The 27,545-nt window shown below is 48.7% G+C and overlaps 1 protein-coding gene across 19 annotated transcripts in view; it reads right to left on the bottom strand.

The window, feature by feature from the left end:
• MACF1 (microtubule actin crosslinking factor 1) overlaps nt 1-27,545 on the bottom strand; it is a 317,553-nt gene that overhangs the window by 64,169 nt on the left and 225,839 nt on the right. For all 19 annotated transcript variants that reach the window (XM_074976442.1, XM_074976451.1, XM_074976458.1 and 16 more), the window contains 6 exons: nt 7,272-7,433; nt 6,891-7,061; nt 5,362-5,528; nt 3,556-3,715; nt 2,635-2,961; nt 1,587-1,671 (listed from right to left, as the gene is read on the bottom strand). In XM_074976442.1, coding sequence (XP_074832543.1) covers nt 1,587-1,671; nt 2,635-2,961; nt 3,556-3,715; nt 5,362-5,528; nt 6,891-7,061; nt 7,272-7,433 — 1,072 coding nt within the window. The remainder of the gene's footprint in view (nt 1-1,586; nt 1,672-2,634; nt 2,962-3,555; nt 3,716-5,361; nt 5,529-6,890; nt 7,062-7,271; nt 7,434-27,545) is intronic.

Below are 27,545 nucleotides of genomic sequence, written 5' to 3'. Positions count from 1 at the left end.
TATTTTTAGCTGCTTTTAATGTGATTTAGCAGCTGAAAGGAACAGAGCCTGTAATGGGTTGCAAGCCAGGTCTGTACAGACCACCAAAAATGAACCACACAGACCTCTGCTTGGAAACCTCTGCTCAACAGCTGTCAGCATGCTTACCGGGAGGGCCTGTCTGCTGCCCTGTGGGATGACACTTAGGCTATGTCTATCCTAGACTAAGAAAGCTGTCTGCAGATACGCAATTCTATCTACACCAATTGCGTAGCTAAAATTGACGTATTTGCGCTCGGCTAACTTGTCTGTCTTAACAGGGGAAGGTCAATAGGAGAGTTTTTCCCTTTGACCTCCCTTATGCCTCGCATCTTGCAAGGAGTACAGGGACTGACTGTGACCCCTAAGAGCTCAGTTTCATATGTCTACACTAGATGCATGAAATCAGCCCCAGATGATCGACCTGAGCAGGTTGATCTTCCATGGTAGTGTAGCTATAAGCATTAGACACCACAATAATAAACACGTTTAACACTAACTCAGGGTCTGCTGCACAGAAAGAATGTGTTTGGTACATCATTCAACTCTGAGGCCTCTTGGGAACACAAAGCCAATAGCCTCACTGGGGCAAATTATTGCAACCAGTTGCAACCAAGCTTCTCACTGAATCCCAGTTGGTTGAGGGGGAGTATCTTTATCAGACCAGGGCTGCGTCTACACGTGCACGCTACTTCGAAGTAGCGGCACCAACTTCGAAATAGCGCCCGTCACGTCTACACGCGTCAGGCGCTATTTCGAAGTTAACTTCGACGTTAGGCGGCGAGACGTCGAAGTCGCTAACCTCATGAGGAGATAGGAATAGCGCCCTACTTCGACGTTCAACGTCGAAGTAGGGACCGTGTAGACGATCCGCGTCCCGCAACGTCGAAATTGCCGGGTCCTCCATGGCGGCCATCAGCTGGGGGGTTGAGAGATGCTCTCTCTCCAGCCCGTGCGGGGCTCTATGGTCACCATGTGCAGCAGCCTTTAGCCCAGGGCTTCCGGCTGCTGCTGTTGCAGCGGGGGATTCATGCTGCAGGCACAGGGTCTGCAACTCATTGTCGGCTCTGTGGATTTTGTGCTGTTTAGTGCAACTGTGTCTGGGAGGGGCCCTATAAGGGAGCGGCTTGCTGTTGAGTCCGCCCTGTAACCCTGTCTGCAGCTGTGCCTGGCACCCTTATTTCGATGTGTGCTACTGTGGCGTGTAGACGTTCCCTCGCAGCGCCTATTTCGATGTGGTGCTGCGCAACGTCGATGTTGAACATCGACGTTGCCAGCCCTGGAGGACGTGTAGAAGTTATTCATCGAAATAGGCTACTTCGACGTAGGCTTCACATGTAGACGTAGCCCAGGTGTTGTAATCCGTTAATCTCTTAGAGGGCTGGCGACAGACTTTGCCAGGAGCTGGGCAACAGGGCAGGGGGGAATTGGTTCCAGGCCTGCCAAAGAAAAGAGGTGGGACTAGCCACCAGGCCCACGCTGCGCCTCCCTCAGTCAACCCTCAGCCTTGCGCCCTTTTAAATTGTCCTGGGCAACTGTCCCCTTTTGTCCCAGATCTTTTCTGATACCTGTGGTTTGTTTCAGAAGCGCTTGCCCGTTTTTAATGGCTTGGTCCACATTCTTCTTTCTGTTCACAATCTCCTCATTCAGGGCCTGAATGGAAAGAACCAACAGCAGTTACCATCTCTCACGAAGAGGCTCTTCAGCGACCAAGTGCAGCAGAGAGGGGAAACTGATCCCAAGGGAAATCACAACTTTTCCCTTCCTCTGTAGTGCCCTCTCAGTCTTCTCTTTTCCAAATGAAACAAAGCCAGTTCTTTCAGCCTTCCCTCACAGGTCATGTTTTCTAGACCTTTGGTCATTTTTGTTGCTCTTCTCTGGACTTGCTCCAATTTCTCCACATCTTTCTTGAAATGTAATGCCCAGAATTGGACACAATACTCCAAGTGAAGCCTAATCAGCTCCTCCATTGAATGAGCAATCCATTCGTGTATTAGAAATTAAACAAAGATGAAATTTACTGGACTATGCTTCAAACCCACCTCCCCAACTCCCCAGCAACATAGTTATGCCTTACAAAATTCCTAGTGTGGATGCAGCTATGGGGACAGGTGAGTGCTTCTTTCAGCACAGTTAACATAATTCAGAGATGCAGGAAAAAAATGCTGTTAGCATCTGCTGAGTCTGCACTGAAAGCTAGGCTGATGTATGCTGTGTCCACACTGCACAAAACAGACCTTGCTTCTCAGAAGAGGTGGTGAATGCTGGAGAACAGCACACTGCCTGTCTCTTTAAAGTCCCTTATTCCCAGAAGCTCTAAAGAAAAATTGTGGCCGGTCTGGTTTACTTAGTCCAGGAGTTTGATGCAAAGCATGTGAAAAAATTACATTCTATGGGACACCTGGACACCTGTTTTTAGGGGGTGGGAGGCAATGAGAGCTGTTTTTAATAAATAAAATAAGCTTATTCCCTCCACCTGAGAAAAGAAAGAGAGACCTGTTTTGATGCTGGCTAAAATGAAAATCAAACAGAACCGAAAAATGGATCGAAACAGTTGTGACATAGCTAAATAAACAAATGAATAAATAAATATGAAAGAAAGGAAAACGGCAATACCAGATGGTTGGCATGCTGCTTTTGCAGGACGTCCTGTTTATAATCCTTTACGAATGCCAAGCTGAGCTTGTCCTCAACCTCCGCCAGCCAGTTGAGCACTTCCACCTCATCCTCCCCAAAGAGCCTAGCATTGGACAAGGCCTGATCAAGCAGGGCTGCCTTCCGGCAGCACCGATCTTGAATCTCGCTGTACCGGGCCTGCAGTGAGTCTAGCTTCTCTGACAGCAAGGCCTGTTCAGCTATGCAACTCAGGGAGGCGAGAGACTGCCCAACAGAGACTGCCTGATTCACATCTGTTGCGCGACTCTCTATGTCTTCCTCTAGCACCTGAAAATCCAGGGTGACAAAATGGACAACAGAAACAAATGACTGAAAATGGAATAAAATGGAGAAGAAAACAACTTCAGAATGAAATTAATTTATGATCAAACAAACTAAAGACAAAACTCAGCAAGGAAAGGCAAAAACTAGAGCAAATAAAAGCTTTAAGTTGGTTGTAAAGAGAAAAAGACAAAACAGTTGCATAAACAAGGAGTCCCATGGCACCTTATAGACTAACAGATTTACTGGAGCACAAACTTTCGCGGGCAAAGACCCACTTCATCAGAAGACTGCATCTGACGAAGTGGGTCTTTGCCCATGAAAGCTCGTGCGTCAATAAATCTGTTAGTCTATAAGGTGCCACAGGACTTCTCATTGTTTTTGCGGATATTAACTAACCCAGCCACCCCTTTGATAATGGTGGCATAGCTACATTATGACCAGCAGCAAACAATTAGCTACCCAGGTCCTGATTTCCCATGTTCTCTTTATTTCAAAAGACTGTGGCAGCTTTCCCCATCACTGCTTAACATCTTCATGTAACAATGGTAGACACCTTCCATTGATGCTTCTGTGTTTGCATGGGGACCCATTTCCTACCTTGTGCCGGGTGATCTGCTGCTGGATTTTAGCTGTCTGAGTACCAATGGGCTCCGAATTTGCTAATTTCTTCTCCGTCAAAGATAGCCAGTCTGAAATAGGCTCAGTGGTCTCATGGAATTGTTTGGCGAGAACCAGGATCTCTTCCAGTTGGTTTTGCCTACGTCAAGGTAACAACAAAATGGCTAATTGGGCATTTTTTAAAAAGCTGGAAAGTTAAGCAATGGAAAGTTTGAGAGCCATCCAAATCTTAAAAATTATTTGGCACTCTAGAGCTTTTTGCATGTGTCAATGGCTAGAAGCCTGAGTGCAAATTCCTTTCAGCAGAGATAGAAAGAAGAAAATCAAACACCTCTCTTCAGTCCAAGGGTAATATCTTGTCACGCAAACTGAAAATGACAACACACACATTCCCTAGCATCTGCACTTTTCACACATGTTGTGTAAGGTCCCAGGCAGCTCCCAATAAAGTCAATAAAAAAGCCTTATGTTCTACACTGTTAGCTTTTTTGCATCAATAGCACTGGGACAGAAACCTCCCAAAATGACAAGGGGCATTGCTAAAATCCTTGAATTTTGTTTTTGGGAGGCCCATTAGGTGCTGATGAAAGGTTCCAGATTGACAGTCCTTGACACCATGGCCCATTTATTGCTCGAATTTCAAATACTGAGGCTGGCCCTTCTGGGTGGCTCCACACCTCATTATGCTAAACCATGCAGCAAACTGCATCTTGCAAATGAGATTCATGCAACAGAAAGGTGCAAGCAGTACTCTGGAGCTGAAGCTGAAAGTCAAACTAGGAGGAATAAAAATAAACGCACTGTGAAGAGAATTAATTTCATCTCGGCATCTCCACAGAAGTACAAAACTCTGCCATCTGTTTCACCCACCCAACACACATTTTGGTTTCACGTGTCTGCAGGTTGACACTTGCTGCTTCCAGGATATTCCAGTAAAGAAATATCACTGAACTTCCCAAGCATTGCTATCTGATAACTACAAACAGCCCACAACACTGTCCAGTGGATTAACGCTGGCTGCAAGCCCAAAGTGCTGTACTTATTCTAGACTTATCCTAAGCAACAGTTAATCAGACGACTGGATGGCCAACCAAACCAGACAGAAAACAGTTCAAAAACACACACACAAATGCTTCCGTCAGTCAGAAAGCAGCTTGTAAGTGTACAGTGTAATTCAAACAAACAATAATAAAATGGCCTCTGTCTAAAGTACAGGAGACAATGAGCTCCATAAACCATTCCAATATACAGACCATTGAAGGATATAGGAGAAATTGCCACTACAGTGCCAAGATAATCCTAGACTAAAAAATAGTGGAAGGTGAAGTCTGGGCCTACTGCATGGCTTTACTATGAAGGAGGATACCTGACCAAGATTTTAAGGCTAGAAGAGACCACTGTGATAATCTAGTCTAGAGCAGAAAAGAAATTCAGAAGCTTATATAAGAACAGTTACACTGAGTCAGACCAAAGGTCCATCTAGCCAGTATCCTGTCTTCCAACACCGGTCAACGCCAGGTGTTCAATAGGGAATGAACAGAACACGTAATCATCAGGTGATCCCTCACCTGTCACCCATTCCCAGATTCTGACACAGAGATACTAGGGACACCACGAGAGAGGCTAGGGAAATCATTACATGTTTCATACTTGTTCTCCAACCTTAACTATACAGCACCTTCTAACAGATACAATGGGGCAAAGAACATATCTCCTGCTGTGCACAGAGGGATTTTTTCCCTTTCAAAGCCGAAGCAAAATGAAGTTGTTTCCTCCGCTCCTTACCTGGCGGCTGCCTTGCCAAGCAGTCCTGCCCATCTATTTTCAAGACTCTCCAGCTGGCAAACAATCTTCTCTCGGTCTGTTGGCTCGGCTGACTGCGCTATCCTTCCACCCTCTGCCTGAATCATCTCGACAGTGGCCTTGCGATCATCCAAGAGCCGCTGGAGCAGCTTTATCATAAACATGGAAACAAAGAGGGAAAAAAGTTACCAAATTGAGTCAGCAGAGCTACTTTTGCCTCCAAAGACACCAAACCTCTAATTGTCTCTGAAAACCATTAATAAACACTGGGCTGCAGCCAAACCCAGCTGAGTAAACCAACAACAACAAGGCTATTTTCCCTCCCAAACTCAAAAGACAAGAAATACAGTATGCCTGAAGGAATCCAAAACACTCAATTCAAAAGAGAGACTTGAAACTCACAACCCATATTGGATGCTTCGACATTTGCTCAAATCTCCTCTTAAAAAAAGCTCAGTTTATGCCTGTGGTGGGCAACCCGCAGATGCCCCGGGTGCCCCCACTGCCCAATGAGACTCCCGTGCACTGGGGGCACCAGGACCCTGCATGTCCCTGCTCCTCCCCCTTCCTCACAGCACCCTTGGAGGACCCACAAATTGCCTGGTTTGTGCGCCATCCCTGCTCTTTCCCGCTCCCTCCCAGAGCTGGAATGCCACGAATCAGCTGTTCACAGCATTCCAACTCTGGGAGGGAGGGGAAAGCACAGGGCCATGGCATGAATCAGGTGATTTGCACACTGTGAAACTGTTGGAAGGGAATGGGAGAAGCAGGTAACTGTGGGTCTCCAGTGCATGAGAGCTAGGTGGCAGGGGACAGATGGGGGACATTGGGGTCACATGTGGAACCTCAGTGAGCCACAGGTTGCTGCAGCCCACTCCCTCTTGCAGCCTGTGAACTACTCCTGGTTGTCCATCGCTGGTGCAAGTGATCAAGTCTTTTTTTTTTTTTTAAATAAAAAGTTTTGTTTTGCCATTAACAACATGCATCAACTTTCCATACATTAATAAGTCAGATTCCTAACCTGTACGTTTTACCTAACGACCCATTTGCGTTTGGCCAGCCCTCTTCTCTGTGTTTTTATTTTGTTCGAAACTAAAACCCTACTCTACAAAACTGATTTGAGCCTGATATAAAACAGTTGTCAGTCTGAGCGAACTCAAATGGGCTATAGCTGAAGAAAAATAAGTAGGCAGAGAATTTCAAGACAGCATGACAGCAAAATACTGCTGGAGCCGTAGAGCCAGTCTAATGTCTTTTATATAATACTCATCATTACTACCCTGTTAAAATTGCAAGTATGGACAACAAGACCAGAACTCAGAAAATATAATGTAATATAAGAATGTCACGTGTGGAATGGTGGTAGTAGTAGAATTATATGAAAGCACAGTTAACATTTATATTCTTAAAGTTATCCAAAAGGAGCAGATACATTTATTCAGCTACTAGCTTAAGTAGATGCACTCCTGGCCTTCATATCCTTCAGTGTTCACTATCTGCAGCTCACTTACCTTCTGCTCTTGGATCTGAGCTTTCACCACTTTGTATTCAGCAGAGGGAGGTTTCTGATTGGAGATGAGCTCCTCTGTGTCCACCAACCAGCTCAGCAAGGGCTCCAAAGCATCCTGAAACTTACCACAATGCAACAGGGCCTCTTGGAGCTGTGCGATTCTCTGTGCCACCTGCGTTGTACACAAACACACACACATCAATAGTAGTACAGTATTCTCAAATTACACCAGGTGACATCATAGTCATTGTCTTTGGCCCCGTGTCAATGGCTCCGCTTACCATGACAGAGGCTGTGCCCTTTACGTCAGCTGACTCACTTGAGCCAAGATGATGCCTTAATGCATCAAGCCAGGAAGGCTCACTTCGCTGGTGGGGCTCACCTTTTTGTTAAGAGTGTTCCAGCGGGCGTTGATCTCTTCCATATCATGTTCCAGCCCCTGCACATCACAGTTCTTTCCCGCACTCTGGATGAGTCCCTGGCCCACTCCATTGACTTGTTGCAGTTTTACTTGAATGGGATCCACTTGCTCCTTCTGAAACAGCTGAACAAGAAGCGGAAGTTGATTTATAACCTTCAGTTCTCCTACACAGCACAGCCTCACCTGCCAATGGACACACGTTAAACTACAGCAGCGTCCCCTCTAATTTCTTCCATCTGTGGGTGGAATAAATTTTGTTATGGGCACCAAGGCACGCGCAGCTGTGTGCCACCACATACTGCTGGCAGTGGCCACTCTGCTGATCAGCTGAACGGCACCTGAAACTCTGCTGGGGGCGCTCCCCAAGTGCTCAGCTTACAGGCAACACTGGACTTCAGTTCCTAACCTTCTCCAGACAGCAAGCAAGATATTTTCCTTCTGCTTCTTCTGTTACACTTATTTTTATTTATTTCTTTAAGTCTTCCATTTGCTCACATCCAGTATAATCATCACTACAAGTATCTACCAGTTTCAAGCATCGTTTTGCTCAAACCCAGTCATACATGACTTCAAATCTGTAAATCCAAAAGCCTCATCTAGACAGCGAATTGTGATTTACACCAAAACTCACTCAGATGTTCAATAACAGAAGCCAAAGCAAATTAAATCATGGCAGCGTGTCACTGGGATATGCTATATACGTATATGAGTTTTGTCAAACAAGTGACACTGTAGACACTGGGAAACATACTCAATTCACAAAGACCGAGGGAACAAGAGAAAGGCCATGAAAGATTAATGTGTTAGCTGTTTATCTGAGATCATCCCACATATTTGGCACAATCCCACTCTGCGAGTCCAGTGGAAAAAGCGTTCAAACCAAAAAAGGGGTTTTGGAAATGAAGGAAGGAAACTTGCCTGTTGGGAGGAAAAACGGGGAAAAATCCCATCTTTCCAAGGAGATAAGTGCTCTTATCATAGCTCAAATCTCCTGTTACTAGCTGATGACAAGCCAGACCCCAGCAGTCTGTATTCATTTCTCTTCCTCCACAATAATGTCACTTAGCCTGCGTGAAGCAGGGCAAGCAACCAAGGCCACGTTGTGCCGGAAACACTGCAACACAGAAAGCTAAACCTGAGAGGTAAAAGGCCAGATCTGCTTTAACGTAATAAACAGTACAATCCGAAATGGGGATGGAAACATAATGTTCATACTGGGGCTTTGGGCTGTTAGCTAGCACAGAAGACAGGTTGTCTATGATCTCCTGCTCCCTTCCTGGGGAGAGGGCTGTGAGTACACTGTGAGCACTGTAATCTTTTCCCTTCTATTTGTCAGAGATTGACCTTCCTCCTTTCTTTCCAAGTATGCTAGAAAAACCCATTTAACCAAGGATCGACGAAGTCTAAACATTTCATCTCAGACAGACTTAATGCCAAAAACCCCATAGACGCAAGCCCTCGAGTAAGGTTTGGAAAACGTCTCTGCTAGCAGACAAGTGCTTTCTCTCTGAAGGTATGAAAGTTAGTAACACTCCGTGAAAGTCAGGAACACTCTGCTTGGGATAGACAGCTGGCTTTCCATTGCTCTGCCCCCATTTTCAAAGAATAATCTTTTCCTCCCCACTGAAGTTCAGCAGCTTGTTGACATAGTGGAACTATGCCAGGAATATTAACTCAAGAGTGCTGGAAGACGCTGTCCAGAGCTATACGCTTGTACAGAATTATTCCGTGGTTATAAGATGTGATAGTGACATGAAATAACTAATTCTGCAAACGCTCGTGTTACTGCTCTTATATGGAGCTGGCCGATGGAGGCAGCCAAATACACGAAAGAACCAGACTGATAAGTCAGGCGCACAAAGGTTTGACAGAAACACAGTGCACTCTGATTTAAGACTTAAATATAAAACTTGCTGTTTTTAACTAAAAGCTTTAAAGCATTCTATTTTTGCAGGATCCACATGCACACTCAACAATAAACAACCGCACCATGAGTAATCCAGAAGCAGAAGCCCATTTCATATGGCTCATTTAAAATATAAGCCACACGCATGATCGCATGAAGGATAAATACTTCTAACATTTATTCTTCAAAGCCAATATGCACAAAAATGATTCCAATGTTTTACTTCATTAACCTTCACTGGGACTCAAATCTGAAACTAATATTTACTGTACAATCTATTTTCTGCATAGAAGTGATGAGTGAGGTTTCCTAGTAGCTCTGTTTGGGGAACTGCAGCGAGTACCACTCTTGACTGAAGGCTCTGGATCTGTTCAGGTACCTCCCTCTCATTTTGAGAGTCACTTTCCAAAGTCTCTCTTTAGCTTCTACTTGTTCCCATCATGGATGACTGCATCCTGTGATCTCACACCGCTTCTTAACTCTTTTACTGCTGAACACAAATACAGCCCTCATGTGGTAACCGTCTGCTGAAGTGCCAGCACTCCATCCAAACGAACTTCTCAAAGGGAACGTGTTCCAGCACAGGAAGCATGTTTTTCCTTCATGTACTTGGGACACATTAGACTTAACACAGCCGGTTAATACTAAGACACTAAAGCTACATGGCGTTTTCCTGATGCAAGTCTAAACCTATCAATGGCTTGGCAGCCTCACTGGACCCAAAGGGTTAATAAAGTAGAACCATTTAATACAGAATACAGTCCCAAGGGAGAGGCAACAATGAAACTGAAGCGGTAAATCCCAGATAATGGCCACATGAAGTCAGTATCTTGATGTCTCTTTTTCTTTCCTAATTTACTGACTGGAACTGGATTTGACAACACAGGCTGCATTTTAACCAAAACCGAATTGTTCTCTCCCTTGGTTTCTTTCCATTTCAGAACTGTTCTTGGATGCTGAGTTGTTAATGGATTTTTTAAATAGCACAAACTGCCACTGAATCAGGTTTATCTGCTGAGCAACTGGTAATATCTTCCCAATGATTAAATAACCAGCCGTTTAGGTGAAAAAAAACCAAACAGTTCAGATACGGGAATCCATGAGGTTTTTAAAAAAAAAACAAAAAACTTTACAGCACTTTTATAATTTTCTTAATGCAAACATTGCTAGTAAAATACTGAAAAGAATTAAACTCATTTTTCGTGGTAGTTATGAACATCTTGGCCTCTCTGTGCATTCAGAAAAAGTCTTGAATGAGTGGCTATGGGTAGCATATATTTTTCACCCACTTTGCTGTACACATTCTCTTTAGTTACAGAATTTGGTATTTGAAATGGTGCATCTATTTCAGTGCACCTGGGCCTCAGAGTCCTTCAGGGGTAGCTGGGTTAGTCTGTATCTGCAAAAACAACAAGAAGTCCTGGGTACCTTATAGACGTACAGAGTTATTGGAGCACAAGCTTTCATGGGCAAAGACCCACTTCGTCAGATGCTTGTTTTCTCAGATACAGAATCACTTGACAAAGGTGCTTGAGAAAAAACAGCGTATCTCTACCATACATCTGGCCCTCCAACCCCAATCCCTAATTTACATCTGAGTAAGCAGTAGTTATCTGAATAAGTCACTTGAAAAGTTTAGGGAAAGAATTTTCATTATCTAGCTATTATCAAGGTTTACCTCCCATGCTTGCAAAAATGTGTATTTTAACCCTTATTAATTGGGAGAAGACCTACCTCAAGGATTGTGTTACAGAAAAGTAATACACCAGAGGGAACAATTTTTGCAGTCTGTACCCCACAAAAACTGTGAGCAAACTGTCAAGTAGGTAGGAGTCAGAACTTCCTCTCCGCCCCCACCCCAAATAAAGGGATTTCCTGTCTGACATACCCATGTGTAAGTAACAGAGAAACAAATACCTCATTATCTGGAACTAATCCATCTGTTCTAGCAGAAGGCCCTTCTGCAACAAGAGCTGGGATAGGAGGCCCTTGTGTGCCAGTCATTGTGGTAGCCAACACATTCACCCCAGAGGCTGCAGAAGATAATTCTTGTAGTTGGAGGTGTGAGAAAGGAGGGGGGCGTTCCACTCCCAGCACAGCTGCAGGAAGCATCTGTATACCGAGCTCTGAAGCACATGATTCTCGCAGGGTCTGGCCAGTGGCAAGGGGCTCCTCCTGGCCAGGTGGTGCAGCAGCTAACTCCTCCGTCCTGAATGGCCAAGCTGGGGCGAGTTCTTCCATCCCTTGTAGGGGTGCAGCATGCTCCTTTGTGCTGGAAACTGCCACAGCATTAAACTCTTCTGGTCTGGATGGGGTAGGGACAGGAAACTCTTCCATACCTGGAGGGTCAGTGGGAAGCAACTCCAAGCTGGATGCTGTGACAATGGTAGTATGCTTCTCAGTTCTTAGCAGTGCTATTACCGGCTGCTCCATGGCCGGTGGTGCATCGTCGGCAACAGGCTCATCTGTGGCCGACGGTGCGGTGTCAGGCTCCATCGCGGCTAGGGGTGTGGCATCGGCAACAGGCTCTTCCGTGGCCACTGGTGTGGTGTCAGGCTCCTCCGTGGCCACTAGTGTGGTGTCAGGCTCCTCCGCGGCTGGTGGTGCGGCATCGGCAACAGGCTCCTCTGTGGCCACTGGTGTGGTGTCAGGCTCCTCCGCGGCTGGTGGTGCGGCATCGGCAACAGGCTCCTCCGCAGCTGGCGAGGCATGAGGGAGTTCTGTGCTGTTGTGCATGGTGGTGGCTAGCTGCTCGGTAGTCACTGGAGCAGCAATGGCCAGAAGCACCCTCTCACTGGTTGCAACTGTGGAAGCGTGCTCCTCGGTGCCGGGCCATGCAGCGCCCACACATTCCAGGGGAACAGGAGCGTGAATATCCCCATGCACAAACAGTCCACCAGCAGCACAACTTACTAACTTATCCTCCCAGCTATGTTCAAACAGCCAGGCCAAGTCTCCTTGTTCCCAGGTGTCTGCCTCTCCTGCAGAAACATTCAGCATCACCTGTCCAGTCACTGTTGGCACATCCTCCTGAACAACACGGACACCTGTGAACTCTTCCTCAGGTGCAATCCCTTCCACAGGCAGCGTCTCACCCAGGGACGCTGTTTCTTCTGATTTCAGGTCCTCGATGGACTCTATGGAGTCTACCTGGGCCTCAGAGTCCATCTCAAATACAGAATCTGAGAAAGGTGCTTGAGAAAAAGAGTGCGCTCCCGAACTTTCTGTTCCATGCAGCTGGCCCTCCAATCGATCGCCCTCTTTGTCCAAGTCTGTGACTTCATCCTCAGATGCCAATTCTGAGACTCCCCAGTTTGAGAATTCAGTCCTTTCAGACCGAGGATGCTCACTCTTTTCAGAGCTACTAACCTGTTCCACACTGACCTTATCTTTCAGCCAGTAACAAACTTGCTGGGAGTCCAGTTCCACAGCTCTTGTGGAAGAAGCTAATGGCTGACAGGGAAACAAACGGTGTGGTGACACGCTTTCTGTATACTCTTCAGAGGTACTCTCCATTTTACCACAGGTTTCCAATGGGGTTCTATCTCCTTGGGGTGTTAACATATTACCATGGGGCTGAGGAAGTGTTCCTTCACAACAGGGCGTTTCACTATTTGCCTCAGGAGACAATGTCAATTCACAGCTTAATAGTCCCCCTGCTACACCACTATCCCTTGTTTCTTGGTCTGTCAACAGGCCAGTTTCAAGTTCTTTAGCGTTCTCTAGCTGACTTATCGCCTGTGGTGATATTGTCCCCTCTGCTGCCCTAGGACTGGAAACCCCCACTTCTTCAGAGTCTGTCTGGGTTACCGAGGAGGCTTCCTTTTCAGAGTAAGGCTCTGTGGTGGGTTCTATCGTACTCACCACCTGAGAACTGCAAGTGCCGTCAAAGTCCTCAAGGTCTGACACAATAGCAGAGTCTGTAGCACTGACTTCAAAAGCAGCCAGCTGTTGGCCCTCTTCTGCTGCAGCCTCTGCAAGCTTTTCTGAGTCTGTTTGTGGGTCCAGCCCTTCTGAGCACATCTCAGAGACCTGACCCTCCAGATGCACTGGAGCAGTTCCATCTTCTTCACTCCAGCATTGCTTCTCTAGTTCAAGGAACATCTGCACAGAATCGGTGTCAGAGAACTGCTCTGGGCCAACCAGACTGATGCAGAGCTCTGAATTTGGAGTGAAGTCCTCAGCTTTGTACTGAGCGGTTACATCTTCAGTACCACGCACATTAGCTGCAAACGTACAGCTTAAATCCTGGTTGGTTTCCTGGGGAACAGAAGCTAAGCTGCTATCATGCAGCTGTGAGTCATCACAGTGCACAGGGTGATGAGCTGGATGGTTCAAAGTTCCCAGGACACCGGCAGAACCATCTGCCGCCTTTACTGTCACTGCTATAGCAGTTAATTGTTCCCTTTCTTCAGAAATATCTGCCAAGCAACAGTTCCTTTTCTCATCTGTCAACACCACCGTCTTTCCTCCTTCTGACAGCATCTCCTCCTCCCACTCCTCCTCAGCCTCCATCATTATCCATCTCTCATCCTCTTCAAATCGCAGCTCGGACTCCGTTTTTTCTCTCAGGCTGGGGGTGATGAGAATATTCATTCCTGAATCCAGCAGCTCTTCGCTTAGGCAGGGAGACAGCTGTACGGTTTCTACGAGGCAGTCTTCTTGGGCGGCTTCAAGTGTTTCGTGATGCCCATCGCTAAGGCTTCCTCTGATAACATTCCTCCTTGCTCTTGGCCAAGTAGCACTTGAGAGATTATGGCCCCGTTTGAGGATCATGGATGCTGCAGGGGTGTCTTCCGGTTTCAGAAGTGGTTGGCATTCATCTTGGAAACAGTCACTGCAGTCTTCACTTAACTGTTTTGCCTCCTGAACTTCTGGAATGCCAGATGACTTGGAGACATGTTCCAATGTTAGCGATTCTGACATAGGCTCCCCATGGTCTGACTGTCCAGAGCTCTCACCCAACACGCTGCTGGACTCCCGTTTTTCTTGTAAAGAAGAGCTTGAGGCACCAGCTTCTGAGACCTCACTCAAGGAGGCCTCAATCCTTTCTGCAAACTCAGGGAAGTTTGGTGGCATAAAAGATTTCCACGATCTCCTGTTTACATTCTCTTTTCTTTCTGGGTTTGGCCTTCTCCTGGGTGGAGCTGGCGCTGACTTTGTGACATCACTGCTGAGTTTCAGTGCATCAAAAATGACTCTTTCATCTAACTTTTTACTTTCTGGTGCCCTTGATTCAAAGACATTAGATGCTCCTAAAGTCCCATTGCTGGACATAGTACTAGCATCTGTCTTATCTATGGTGCTTTTGGAAGGCTGATTAAGTTTAGATCCCTGGTCAATTTGTTCGTTTATTCTCATTGTATCATATATAGACCTCTGGGGGACATAGCAGTCCTCTATATATCCATCCTCTTCCTCTCCTTTCCCCAGGCAAGTGGGATTCTGCCGTAAACAGTCTGGCCTGCTTAGTGGTTTGCCCATACTTCCTGACTTCAGGAAGAAAACAACCTTGTTAACTTTTTATCCACAACACAAAGCAATGCATTTTGCATAAATGAAAATCCCTTTCAATTTTTGGACTGTAATCCTAAAAACGACTTGGATGCAGAGATTTGTATTCCACAGAAGTCAAAATGGCAATCCACACAGAAGCAACTCTCCATCGTAATAAAGTTCCTGGCTAGGTCATACTCCAGAGCCCCTCCAGGAATCCTGGTGGGTCCAAGCTGATAACCAGCACATCTCTTAAAAAAAAAAAAAAATCACTAGCCAAATAATTCCTTCTAGGGTGGCTTTTAAGGTAAGGTTCCTTTCTGCTTGTAACTCCGTCAGCAAAAACCATCCGAGTATGACAGCTTCTATTCAAAATATGCTCCCGAGTATTATTTCTGACAGAAGCTGCAGATGAGTTTGAAGCTGTTAATTCATACGGAGTGTGCCCTCTTTTCGCAACAAAGGCAACACCCCTCCAGTCTCTTCATGAACTGCCACCCAGGCGCCTACAAATCCCTCTCTTTTTCTTCCCAGCTCTGCTCCTGGAAAGTCCAGCTGGTCTGAATTAGCCTCTCCCTCCACAACGCCAGTGTTTTCATTTGAACGAAGCTTGGGAGCGGATATTCCTGCCCGTTTAAACACAGGAAGTTCTTCGTTCAGGGCGAACGCTGGGTCTTCCTGTCTCAGAAGCATGGTGGCATCTCTGGGCCTTCTATCCCAGGCGGCCCGATCAAGCCATAACTATCCCAACCCAGTGAAAAGGACAACAAATGGCTTGTCGGTGTGACAGAGGCAGCAGATTCCTTCATGGGCAGAAGCTTTTCTTTTAAAGCACCAGAAACGGAGAAGGGGGAGGGCAGGGCAGATCCCAAGTTACAGAGAGCACAGGAGGAATAGCCGGGCCCTCCTCTCCTGGAAGATAAGTGAACAGCAGAGGGGCCAGAGGGACTAACTTTCCCAGGTCCCGCCGAGAGCAGCCCATGGCTTTTCCAGCCTCCTCTCGGCTCCCTCAGGTCTGGCCATGAGGAATCCCAGCTGCAGAGCCGCACAATCCCCTCCAGTGTCCAAGCGAGGGGAACGAGGGGGGTGGGGGGACTTTCTCCCCCGGCTGCAGGTGGCCGCCTTGGCAAGGGGCAGCGGCCAAGTCTCCAGGAAGTTAAGTTTCCTTTCCTCCCCTCTCGCCCTTTGTGTGGTTCAGCCGAGGCTGGCGCGGCGGCGGCCGGGCAGCGAGCGGAAAGCGCCCCGCCTCCCCCTCCGCGAGTCCCCGGCCAGCGCTGCTCCCAGCCGCCGCGCCGTGGGATGCATGTCAAGCAGCCGCCGCTATTCTCTTCCCCGCGGCCTTGCCCAGCGCGGCGGCGGCGGCTGCAGCTGTCACGGGCCTCGGCGCACAAACTTCTGGCCGGGGGAACAAAAGGCTTCGCGGGAAGGCCGGGGCGCGCCGGCGGCCCCCCGCTTCCCCCTCGCGGCTGGGGTGGGTGGGGGGCTCAGCGAGCCTCGGGATCCATTCCGGGCGCCGAGCTGTGCCTCCCCGCGGCGGGCGGCTGGAGACGGGGCTGCAAGAGCGAGGCTGCTACCTCCGAGCTGCCAACTCCGGAGAGGGGGCCGGGGGGGGGCTGGAAGGGGAGGGCGCTCGGCAGGGCGGAGACTAGCGGGGTGGGAAGGCCGGGCTGGGAGAAGGGAAGAGAAGGCGGGGCACGGGGAGGAGCGAAGAGACGGGCAGGCGGGGGCCGCCAGACAAGGGGGGGCGGGCAGGCGGGCGGCCCCGGCGCGCAGCGGGCATGGCGAGGGTGGCCCTCGGCGCGCTTGGAGAGGGTGGCCCCGGCGCGGGTCCGCGGCAGGGCTGGAGCCGGCGCCTTCCGGGGAAGGGCCAGACGCGGCTCGGTCGCTAGAGGAAGGCCCGAGCCGGCTAGGGGCGCCCAGGCTGCTTGTCACCCCGCGGGCTGCAGCGCCGGCCGCCCGTCTCCGCTCTGCAGGGCGCACGGGGGTAGGGCGGAAGGAAACCTCGTGCCCAAGCGGCGCGGCGGGTTGAGCGCCGGCTCCGGCGGGGGATGCGGGGGGGGGGGTACCAGGCTCTTCCCTTTCCCCCGCCTTGTCTGGCGTAGCTCCTCCTCTCGGGGGGAGGGGGCAGAGTGCAAATCCCCCGACAAAGAAAAGCAACGCCCTGTCTCTGCTCGGGTGTCCCCCCTTCCCCAGCTCCCGCGCGCAATGCACGGCGCGCCCCGCCCCGCCCCGCCGGCCAGGTGTCCTGCAAACACCTGCACCAGGAGGGGGGACGCGCGGGGAGCGCCTACCCTGTGGTGCCTGCCCCTGCAAGCCCCGCATAGAGCCATCGATCGGCGCTCCCGCGGGGTTACAAGCCCACCTGCCGTTTCCTGCACGTCGTCCAGGTGCAGCCGTCGCCTCTCGTTCCCTGGCTGCCCCTGCCTGTTCTGCACCATTGCCGGGGAAGGGCTCCTAGCCCCTGCAAGCAACACCGCACCACGTGCTGCCCTGGACTGGCCGCAGGGACCCAGGCCAGGTGACCCTCTAGTTCTTCCAGGGTCGTCTGCTCTCTCAGGGCCTGCAAAGCTGCTGTACCCGAAGGTCACTGCCAGCTCACCTGAAACCGCTTCTCAGGGCTGGCTGGCTGGATTTTGGCAGAAGAGGGCCAGTGGGTGTTTAATGCTCTGGCAGAGTCCCTGGATAATTTATGACCAGGTGTCACTGGAGAATCTTGCACTCCAACTTCAGCCAGACCTTGGCTCACCACCAGGGTCTCGACTTTTTGTTCACTGACCAGCAGGAAAAACGTGCATCAGGGCCTCTTCCGCAACTGAGCAGATTCTAGAACTGGGGGCTTATAATTTGACATTCAAGTGCCTCGTCCTATTTTCATTCCAGGTTACCTGAAAAAAATGTGCCTCTGCCCAGCCCTGTCACTACCAAAAACGTGTGAAGTTTCTCAGTTATGTGCTGCGGCTGCTTAATTCTAAACATAAAAATCATTATATAATAGGGTTCACCACATTTTGCCTGCCAACTGCACTCCTGGCTCTGGAGACTCACTGGCTGCTCCAGGACCTGTGCATCACACACTCCCTCTTGGCTCCTAGCTTTATTTTTGATTTTAAATGGGGCAAGTTTTAGAAGCCCTCGGGGTGGCTGCAAGAGGGAGCTAAGCCGAATGTGTGACTCACTCTGGAAAGGTGCTGCTAAGGCTGAGAGAGAAAACGGCGGTTGGGAAGGCACTCAGCAGCATCCAACCACCCAGCCAAGGCCTGAAAAAATGGCTTAGAAACCAGACCGGGGCATACTAATGAGCAGGGGGGGGACACCCCAATGCTACTAAATTACATTTAAGAGAGATTTACTGCCATCTGCTTACTTATTCCCATCACCATGGTATCTGAGCTACACAAATGGTGGTGTGCTAGAACTATTTTTAGGGTGGGGGTGTTAAGCTGCGCTCCACCTACACCTGTTTGTGCCCCTTGCTGCCCCAGCCTGAGGTCACCTCTCCATCAGACACCATGGCTGGCAGCTGGCAACCTAGCCACAGCTGGAGGTGGCCGCAAAGCCCTGAGATGGTGGTGGGACCCTGAGCAGCAGCACAGTCTCAGGGCCGGTGGCCTGGACCGGTGTTCCCTGTAAGCCGAGTGCTTGCTCAGGAGAGATTCAGGTGCCGCCCAGCTGATGAGCAGAGTGCCCTCAGCCGCCAGCCTGTGTTTCTATTGAAGATACACGTGCACATGCCTCAGTGCACATACAATTCATAAAGGGAACACTGGCTTGGACCTTGGGCCAACACACTGCAGAGCCCACAGAACTGGCAGATCCCTCACTGGGGTCGAGATGTTGCAGAACCAGCAGCGGGGCTGGCCTCTGGGTGCAGGGAAGCTGGGGGCAAAACCTGGTGCCCCATACTTCCTACGCCTATGTTCACAAACATTCACATACTCATAATGCCCTGGTGAGCAATCCCCATTTTACAAATGAGAAAACAAAGCTCAAATTTTCACCACTGCTGCACACTCACTAGCAGCCCAAACAGAGCGGCAGGTGTTCTGCAAAACCAAACCTGGCCCAAAATCAGAGACACACAGAGGCAGAGTCACAAATGGAACTCAGGCCTCCAACCTATATACTATACCTCCATCTTCCCATTTTGAGCCAGCACCAGCCCCGCTTTTCAAGACCACGCACATATCTAACACTTGTCCGCATCTCACAACCAAAAGCCTTTAACAAAACCTCATCACCAAAGGAAAATCACAATGCACATCACCTGCAAACCACCACCCTATAAAACCATCCTCAAAAATTTTCCTTCTGAAAAATGAAAACACACCTTGTGCAAGGGTAAGTTTTCCACATTTAGATAACATCAGAAACAAATTCTTCAATTTCCTATGTAGGGGTCAGCAACCCCCAGGATGGGCACTAAGAGTGGCATGCAAACTGATTTTCATCAGCATGAGAAGTGGGAGCTCAGCCCCACCCCAGCTCCCCCATACAGCCAGGAGCTTGTTCAAAGCCACACCGCCTATGGATTACCAAAGGACCAGCCAATGCTAACCACCACCTACACAGTAAAGTTTGGCATTTTCATTTATTTATGAATGCAGCTGTTGTAAGTAGGACTATTAATGACTTTAAAAATAATATCACTGGCACTGGGACTGTAGACGTCAGAAGGTCAAATTTCGGCCCTCCGCCTTGGAAAGGTTGCTGACCCCTGTCCTATATTGTCCAGTTGGATGGGACAGAGATCACAGAAGCCTTTGAGGAGTAAAAGCAATTTCCAGGAATAAAAGTATCATGCTGAGAGGAAGGAGATTTGACAGCCAAACCATGTCTGAGCTAGGTGCAGACAGACACTCTATTAAAATGGATGTAGCTGGCAACCTAAATTAATCACCTAAGGGCTCCTTTACAGTAGCTGGATCAATCTATCACAGGCTTCACCTTTCTCTCAAAAATATCAACTCTCTGACATCAACCTATGGGGATTATATGGTTGGCACACATCTTGTACCCAGCTTGGCCTGCAAGTATCTTCCATCATATGCACACATTCCAAGAACCATCTCTGGCTCAATGCATAAGCACAGATATTACAGTTAGGAGAGAACAGGTCTTGGTTTACTTTAATAATTCAACACAGCTGAAACAACATAGTTTCATTAATAAACTTCTTTCCCCATCTCCCCCACTTGCACTGTTCCAACTCTGAGTAGGACCATTAAACATTTAGCGCCCCTTCTGCTGAAGGAATTCCAGGAATGCAAGCTGGGGGTGCGGAGAGATTTTGTTCCATTATAAAGAATGATCTTCATGTGGAACTGCCAGTTTCAGAGCCAGAAATTCTTTTCCTATTTCCTCACCCAGTCACGTGCCGAGAGCAGGTCAGTTATCCTCCACCACAGTCCCCCGCCCTCTAAAACCATTAAAAAGTCAGACAGGTATTAAAGCAGACGTGCCCGACCGCAAACTCACCGTACTGGGCTTTCAACAGAGGTTTGGGTTCAAACATTATCAGGTCCTTAAATCAGAATGAGACTCAAAAGCAAGATTAGACAGGTTGCTGAGGCTACGTCTACCCTGCGGGGTTTTTCGGAAATAACTCATTTAGACACTCTAACGTTGAAATAAGTTATTTCTGAAAAGAGTGTTCACACAGCAAGGGCATTTTGAAAGGGAGCGTTCACACTAGAGAGCCCAATTTCGAATTAATAGCAAGGATGGGATACTTCCCTGGAGGCCCATTAAGTCATAATTACCTCTGCTTAGAACATGCAGAGTCAATTTCAAAAGTGAAAAGGCAGGGGTGTCAGCGAAAGTTGTTAGGTTTCATGGAATTACTATTTCAAGCTAACTGCCCTGTTAATTCCAGAATAACAGGCTTTGCAGTGTGGCCGCAAGGGGCCTTTTCTGGAGGAAAAATTTTTGGGATTTTTTCCCCCCCAACAAAAAATCCCCAACGTAGGCAAGCCCTGAGTGTCATTCAGTTGGGAGCTGTCCCTGGAGTCCTCCCTGAGAGCCACGCAGCATTTCCCAACTCAACAAATATAACATTGGAGGAAGGCCATTTATGTGGTGTGTGAAGGGAGGGAGCTTGCAGTCCGCTGTCTGAATTTTTGTCCTTTCAGATTTCTCTCCATGGCTCTGGTATGTGGAGACCTGCCAGCAGCAATCTCTGTTACTGAAATAAACGTCTGATACAGCTTCCAGACCCGAACCTAGAGCTCAAAAAAGTGGGTAGCTGGGGCCTACCACTGGGGTTTCTATAGAAAATGTAGCAGGGACGGAACTGGGAAGAACCCCGGAAGGTAATGGTGGTTTCATTAGCAAAGCTGCTTTCACCTGCTCCATGAGCCAATTACTAATCAGCTTCCAGTCAGCAGGGGAACTCGAGCGTATTACTTGTGAATTCCTAGAGAGGAACGAGATGCCAACTCTCCCTTCAGTAACCCTGCCCTCAAGAGAAGAGCCAAGAGGGTACACTAGCCCTCTTCTGCCAGCCTGGTTGAAAAGCCCAGTGGGACATTACCAAACCCCTATCTGAAGTCATGACAGCTCTGTATATGACTGTACACGTACACAGTAATGCCAGTGCTCAGGAGCTAAGGTGTTTGTTACAGGGCTGCTTTGTTCGTAATGCTTCTCAAAATTTCTTGTCCTCCCCTTCGAAGCCCTTCACAGCCAAGCTTCCACCTGCATCTCTCCCCATCTTCTCCTCCTTTCCCCACCCCTTCGCTCAAGATATTCTTCTGTTCTTTGCTACTTTTGTTTCCTCCTCTCATGCAACCTATCCCCCATGTTTGGGTCTGCCTCACACTTCTGTCCCAGCAAGCATTTCCCTTTTCTTTCCGCTCCCTCAAAGGCCTTTCTAATTTTTAGATTATTTATAGGACTCTCAAGTGAGTAAAAAATTAAGCACGTGATTAATTGCACAGTTAAACAATAATAAGAATACGTTTGCCCCTACTGCCTAATACAGGCTGAAACTCTCTCATCTGGCAACATCCCTCCTCCAGCAAGACAATGGATGTTGCTGCTCCAGAGACCACTTGGAGCACAGAGCTCCAGTTGTGCCTGGCAGAGTGAAGCCCTGCCAGTGAAAGGGAGCCATGTGGGATGTCCCACCCACAGGGAGCTGGCTGGGGTTGGGGAGCCCCACTGAAGGGGAGTCCAGCCCCAATCAGAGCCCCACTGGCAGAGGGCGTGGAGGTGGAAGCCAGGCTATGGCACCCAGCCTAGGCAGCTGCAGCCCTGCTGCTACGAGCCAGATGGGGCGTGGAGCCCCGCCAGCAGCACCAGCTGTCAATTAATGTGAGCTAAGGCCCGAAATTAGCGCGTTAATTCTGCCCTGCATTAATCGCAGGCATTAACCCACGTTAATCGACCGCCCTAATTATTTATATCTTCGTAGACATCTGGGAGCACCCAAAATGAACTAGGTGCAGCAAAGACATCCAGGAAGACAGCCCCTGCTCTGAATTCTTGCTTTTTCCTTACTCTTTGAGCCCTCTTCCCGATCTCCCAGACCCACCTTGCTCTGTGCTTTGTCTAGTCTTTATTATTAAATTGCAATGCTCTCTTGACATCCTGTGACGCATCATGCATGCTGATAGTGCTGTATCACGCTAAGTTCCAGCTAATGAAGGATCTCTGCTAAAATGCATTCTGAGGGTTGTTTCAGATTTATCAGGAAACATCCATTTGTTTGGTTTTTTTTAAAAAGGTTTCCAAAGAGACTCATCTGAAGGGCAGCACCTGCTTTTGGGACTCAACTCTGTGGCTCTCCAAACCTTTCTAGCCCAGACTGCATTTTCAGACAGGGACTGTCTCACGGACCACCTGCCTTCTCATTCCCAATTTCCTGGGTTGCACACTGCCCTATTTACAAATGCGTAACATCCCTTTGGCAGCTCCAGAAACTGCGTATGTGGGAAAGTAATATGAGGAAGGCGTTCAATATATTTATAGCTGTGTTCGAATGTAATTTTGAAGCTAAAAACAAAGAGTGCATCATGTAACCAGCTAGCTCTCTGTAGATCCTCACACTGGCTACCTAGCAGCATGGGATACTCTGATCCAATGAGCCCAGAGTACAATCTGAGAACTTTTCTCCGGCTCTTCTATCAGACTCCTGTCCTAGAAGAGATCTCAGGAGATCATCAAGTCCAACTCCCTGTTCAAAGCAGGGCCAGTCCCAACTAAATCATCCCAGCCAGGGCTTTGTCAAGCTTGGACGTAAAAACCTCTAGGAATGGAGATTCCACCACCTCCCCAGGTAACACATCCCAGAGCTTCACCACCCTCCTGGTGAAATAGTTTCTCCTCTCCCACTGCAACTTCAGACCATTGCTCCTTGTTCTGTCATCTCCCTCCACCCCAGCCTGCTGGTTCCCTCCTGCCCTCACTACCTATTCTATGCCATTTGGGACCTTTCATTCACTTCCCGGACAAAGCAGGGAGCTGAGCGCAAACTCCCTGCACTAATACATAAGCTCTCCTCTGAGACACCCTTGGCTCTCCATGTGTGTTTCCGGCAGAGCAGGGTGATGACTGGACTAGTAGAAGGAGATGAATGAGCCAATGGATGGAGGATAGCCCAGGAGGGAACTAGCCTGGGGCTTGGGAAACTTGGGTCACATTCTGTGACAGGAGTTATCCAGCCTCTCTGTGCATCAACCCCCCATGTGCACAAGATAAATAAAAGCCCTGCCCTGCTGCTCAGGGATATGGTGAGGAGACACACATCACAGGTGGTGAAAGGCCCTCAGGTATTCCAGTGCTGGGGCCATTTGGGGGACCAGGAGGGCAGTGGGGGAGAAAAAGCGCCATTGCCAGTAAAGTCACCAAGACCAGAAGGAAGGGCACAGGTTCAGAGCGGACAGGAGAGAAAACAAAACGGAAAGGCTAAAATACAAGTCTCCCCTCAGGATTGTGCAAACTTCCCGTAACCTTTTGCCTGGCACTTGGCAGCTCTGTTATTTTGAAAGGATTCTTCTTTTTCTGGGGCTTATCCTGTCCCCCGATGGACAGACTGCATCCAGCAGCACGAAATGGAGCCCCAGGCCTGCAGAACTGCAGCAGAGAAGGCACGTTCTCTTCCTCCCACAGGCACTGGTAGCTGCACAGCAATGCTGGTGCCTGATGTTTGGGAAGAGCTACGGTCTGAGGCTGGACAAGAGAATGATGCTACTTCCAGCTTCATTCGAAACCACGGCTCTAGGTGCTCACATGACTTTTACGGTAGCTCTCCCCCCTGCTTCCTCACCTCACCAAAGCCCTAATGCAGGGGTCAGCAACCCCCGGCACGTGAGGTGGGAGCTCAGTCCCACCCCTCCTCCCCCATGCAGCCAGGAGCTTGCTCAAAGACCAGAAGCCTAGCTAATGCTACCAACCGCCACCTAAACAGCAAAGATCCGCATCTCCATTTATTTACCAACAAAGCTGTTGTCAGTAGGACTACTGGTGACTTTAAAAAGAATCACGGGCACTCGGACCGTACATAGAGGTCAAAAGGTCACATTTCGGCATGCTGCCTTGGAAAGGTTGCTGATCCCTGGCCTAAAGGATTTCATTATCTGTCCTCCATTGCTGCCTCTCTCTTTCCCCTCTCCCTGGCTCCCCCAAATCTTGGAAACTGATAGTCCTGTGTGTCGCAAGGCGAGTAGCGCGATGTGGTTAAACCCTAGGCTCAGGGGCATGTTGTAGACAACTAGCTGTGGGGAGAATCCTATCCAAGTGGGCTGCGGTGGCTGCTCTTTAAGCCACTTGGCTTACAGCGGACTCGAAACTGAGTTCATGTCGGACCTCAGCCAGCAAACAATCCCACTGTCCAGAGCAGAAAAGCTGGATGCATTTACAATGCAGTGAGATGGTCCCACCAAAGCACTTATGCTAGGAAGCACACCCCACTCTACGTTTCCTGCAGAAGTTTGCAAGTTCCATTTTAATTGTGTACTTGCACAGCAGCTAGCACGGACCTAGCGAAAGCCTTTAAAAAAAAGTAAAGCCTACAGCCCACCCAGTAGAGCAACGAGTAGCACAGCTTTGCACAGACTAGCATGCCAAATATCACAGTGCTTCTTGCTTAATTACGGCGAGAACCAGAGCTCTCACAATGCACTGTTAATCTTCCACCCACCCAAAGAAGTGGAAGACACACCCTGAAATAGGAAGAAGAATAAGCCTCCTATTTCAGATGGCAGGTTCAAAGTAAAATCCACCTGCTGGTGGGGTGCTCATTGTTATCAAAATGTGCCCAATGCCGTTTTTGTATCCAACAACTGCCCAGTTCCCACAAAAGTCTGCTTTGCTAACAGGGAATCTCTTTGTTCCAAAGTTGCACACACAGCATAGACGACAGAACAGTGATTTAGTCTGTGATAAAACAACACTGAGACCTCTTCACTATAAACAACTCACTGCCCCAGCTGCTGACCAGGCCAATGCCATTCCATAACACGCCCTGCAGGAAGCAGTCCAAGCTAAACAGCTGATTGATTGTCACAGCAGGAGAGGCACAGTGGGGTGTGGCAGAAAACGCTGGGGCAGCAATGAAGAATCCCATTTGCACAGACTACTAAGGGAGATCTGAACAGCATCCACTCTAGTGTTCCAAACCTGGACACAGAGGAACCATGGCTCTTTCTCTGGAGATCTCAAAGAACCTGAATAAATATGGAGATTTACAAGCACCCTGGGAGGTAGATAGGTATTAACGCTATCTGACAACTGGAGAAACAAAGGTTGTTCACTTCCTTTTAGTTAGGCAGAAGAGCCGTTCTTTAAGTGCCAGGAATGAATAAACTAAGATATCAGCCACTCAGCACTGCTGAGTCTTCTACTGGCAGAGGACATTCCCTCCGCTTTTACCTCGCAAACCAAACAGCTACTACTGTTTTTTGGACCTTACGATCACACTAAAAGTATTGTGGGAGAACGGAGTCAAAAAGACAGCATGAAAAACACGTGCGTGATGTCACACTCCTCCACGTCCCTGCACAGCGCTGGCAAACAGAGACTTGAGACCAGTGCGCCCCCTAATTTTTTTTTCCACCCCCCCAGGCAGAATAAATTTTGTTATATGTGCCAAAGCACACACAGACGTGCACCACCAATAGAAACACAGGCTGCTGGCTGTGGGCGCCCTGGGTGCTCTGCTGACCAGCTGGGTTGTCACCCCAGTGCTCAGCTTACAGGGAACTCTGATCAAGACCAGCAGTGCCCAAGATCCTCCTTTTCTACTCTGCTGGTTTTAAATAAGCCTCATTCCCCTCTCTCCCCGTTCTCAAAGAACTCAGGCTTCCTGGTATTAGAGGAAGCTGGTGTTTTTAGCATCCCCTGGATCAGGGATGGAGCATGGAGGCAAAGCATTTCAAGTATCAATAGAACTAGGTTAGGACTATTTATCTGGAAAGGAGACATTCCCAGGGCGGTGTTTTGCAAGACAAGACAGCTGACACCTGGGAAACTTATTAGTCCAGAGCATGTGTGAGTGGGATGCTTTGGAACACTAGTCCCCACCAACTCCCACAAGGGTCTCATTTTATTACTGAACCATCAAGCCAATTACAATAAAACCACCTCACTCTTACTAGATTGCATCTCTCAGCAGCTTCCAGTTCAATCGACTCCATTCTCCGCTTTCACTACCACGTGACATTCTGCTCCAGAGAGACCAAAATGTTTTCCTGACTTTCCACTGCCAGGTCAAGGTCACCGCTACGCAGTTGTTTTTAGATGAATGATTGCAAGCCAGTTCTGCTCCAAGTCTCTCTCGTGGTACCTATTTGCTCCTCCTTTGTTTGTGAGGAATGAGAACGCTGACCACCGCCAGGGGCCTGAAGACTCAAGTGTCTCTCTGCAAATGCATTTATTTACAATACCCTCCGACTGCCACATCAGAAGCACACGAGCTATGGTACTCAGACCACGGACTCCCAGCAGCTCAACCGAGGCGGATCGTATTCCGCTAGCAAAGATTACCACCGATTTGCAACCACCAGCTCTTACCTTTCACGCTGAAGTGTACAATCTGCAGTGCATGAAGCTCATCTGAGCTTTCTTCCTAGTATTCTTGTCCCCCAGTCTAATACCACTTCCCCTCAACAGGGACAGTGTGCCTTTAAGATGATTTAACAGCTGTGAAAGACGAGGCATTTTTGCTTGTTATTGCTGGTGCTCAAAATACAAGCCAGCAATACTTTCTGCAGGTCTGGAAAGTGTTCAACAAGAACAACGTATTGCCCCCCGTCCCCATCCCACCTCCCTCCCACCCCATCCCCACCCAGCTGTTCAGAGATCTAGGACTGTAAGGAGCCACATGCATTCCTTTGGGGTCACATAAGGGTTAAAAATACCACCAGCTGGACTGTGAGAGCAGCCAAGGCAGGAGAACAAGAGACAGACTGTCCACTCCCAATTCCACCAAAGATACCACATTCTGATGGGACATTCTTACAGGAAGTTTACCTCCCCCTCCCACCCACAGCCCAAAGCCACCGACCAGCAATGCACACTACCGCTGGACTCCAGCGTTATGCTGGGGCTTCAGCAGACCATCAAGTACAGAACCACCATCCAAGCAGCTCAGCAACCAGCCAAGAAGGAGGATCCGAGGTTGAGATCTGGAGGTGGTATCTTCAAGCACAGATGCACATTCCTATGTTGTGCGCTGCTGCTGAGACGCTAACTCAGAATAATATTCACCTCACATTGCGTAAATATTTTGATTCCTCATCTAACAAACTAACTTCTGTTCCCAGGGTTGAAACCTGCAAACCTGAAAGTGGGGTAGATTTTTTTTCCCCAGTACACATGCACAAACCATCCTGGAG

Source organism: Carettochelys insculpta, chromosome 24, assembly GCF_033958435.1.
Source record: "Carettochelys insculpta isolate YL-2023 chromosome 24, ASM3395843v1, whole genome shotgun sequence".
NCBI classification, from domain to species: domain Eukaryota; kingdom Metazoa; phylum Chordata; order Testudines; family Carettochelyidae; genus Carettochelys; species Carettochelys insculpta.
Note: the sequence above shows the minus strand (reverse complement) of the source record. Positions and strands in the feature narration are given on the sequence as shown.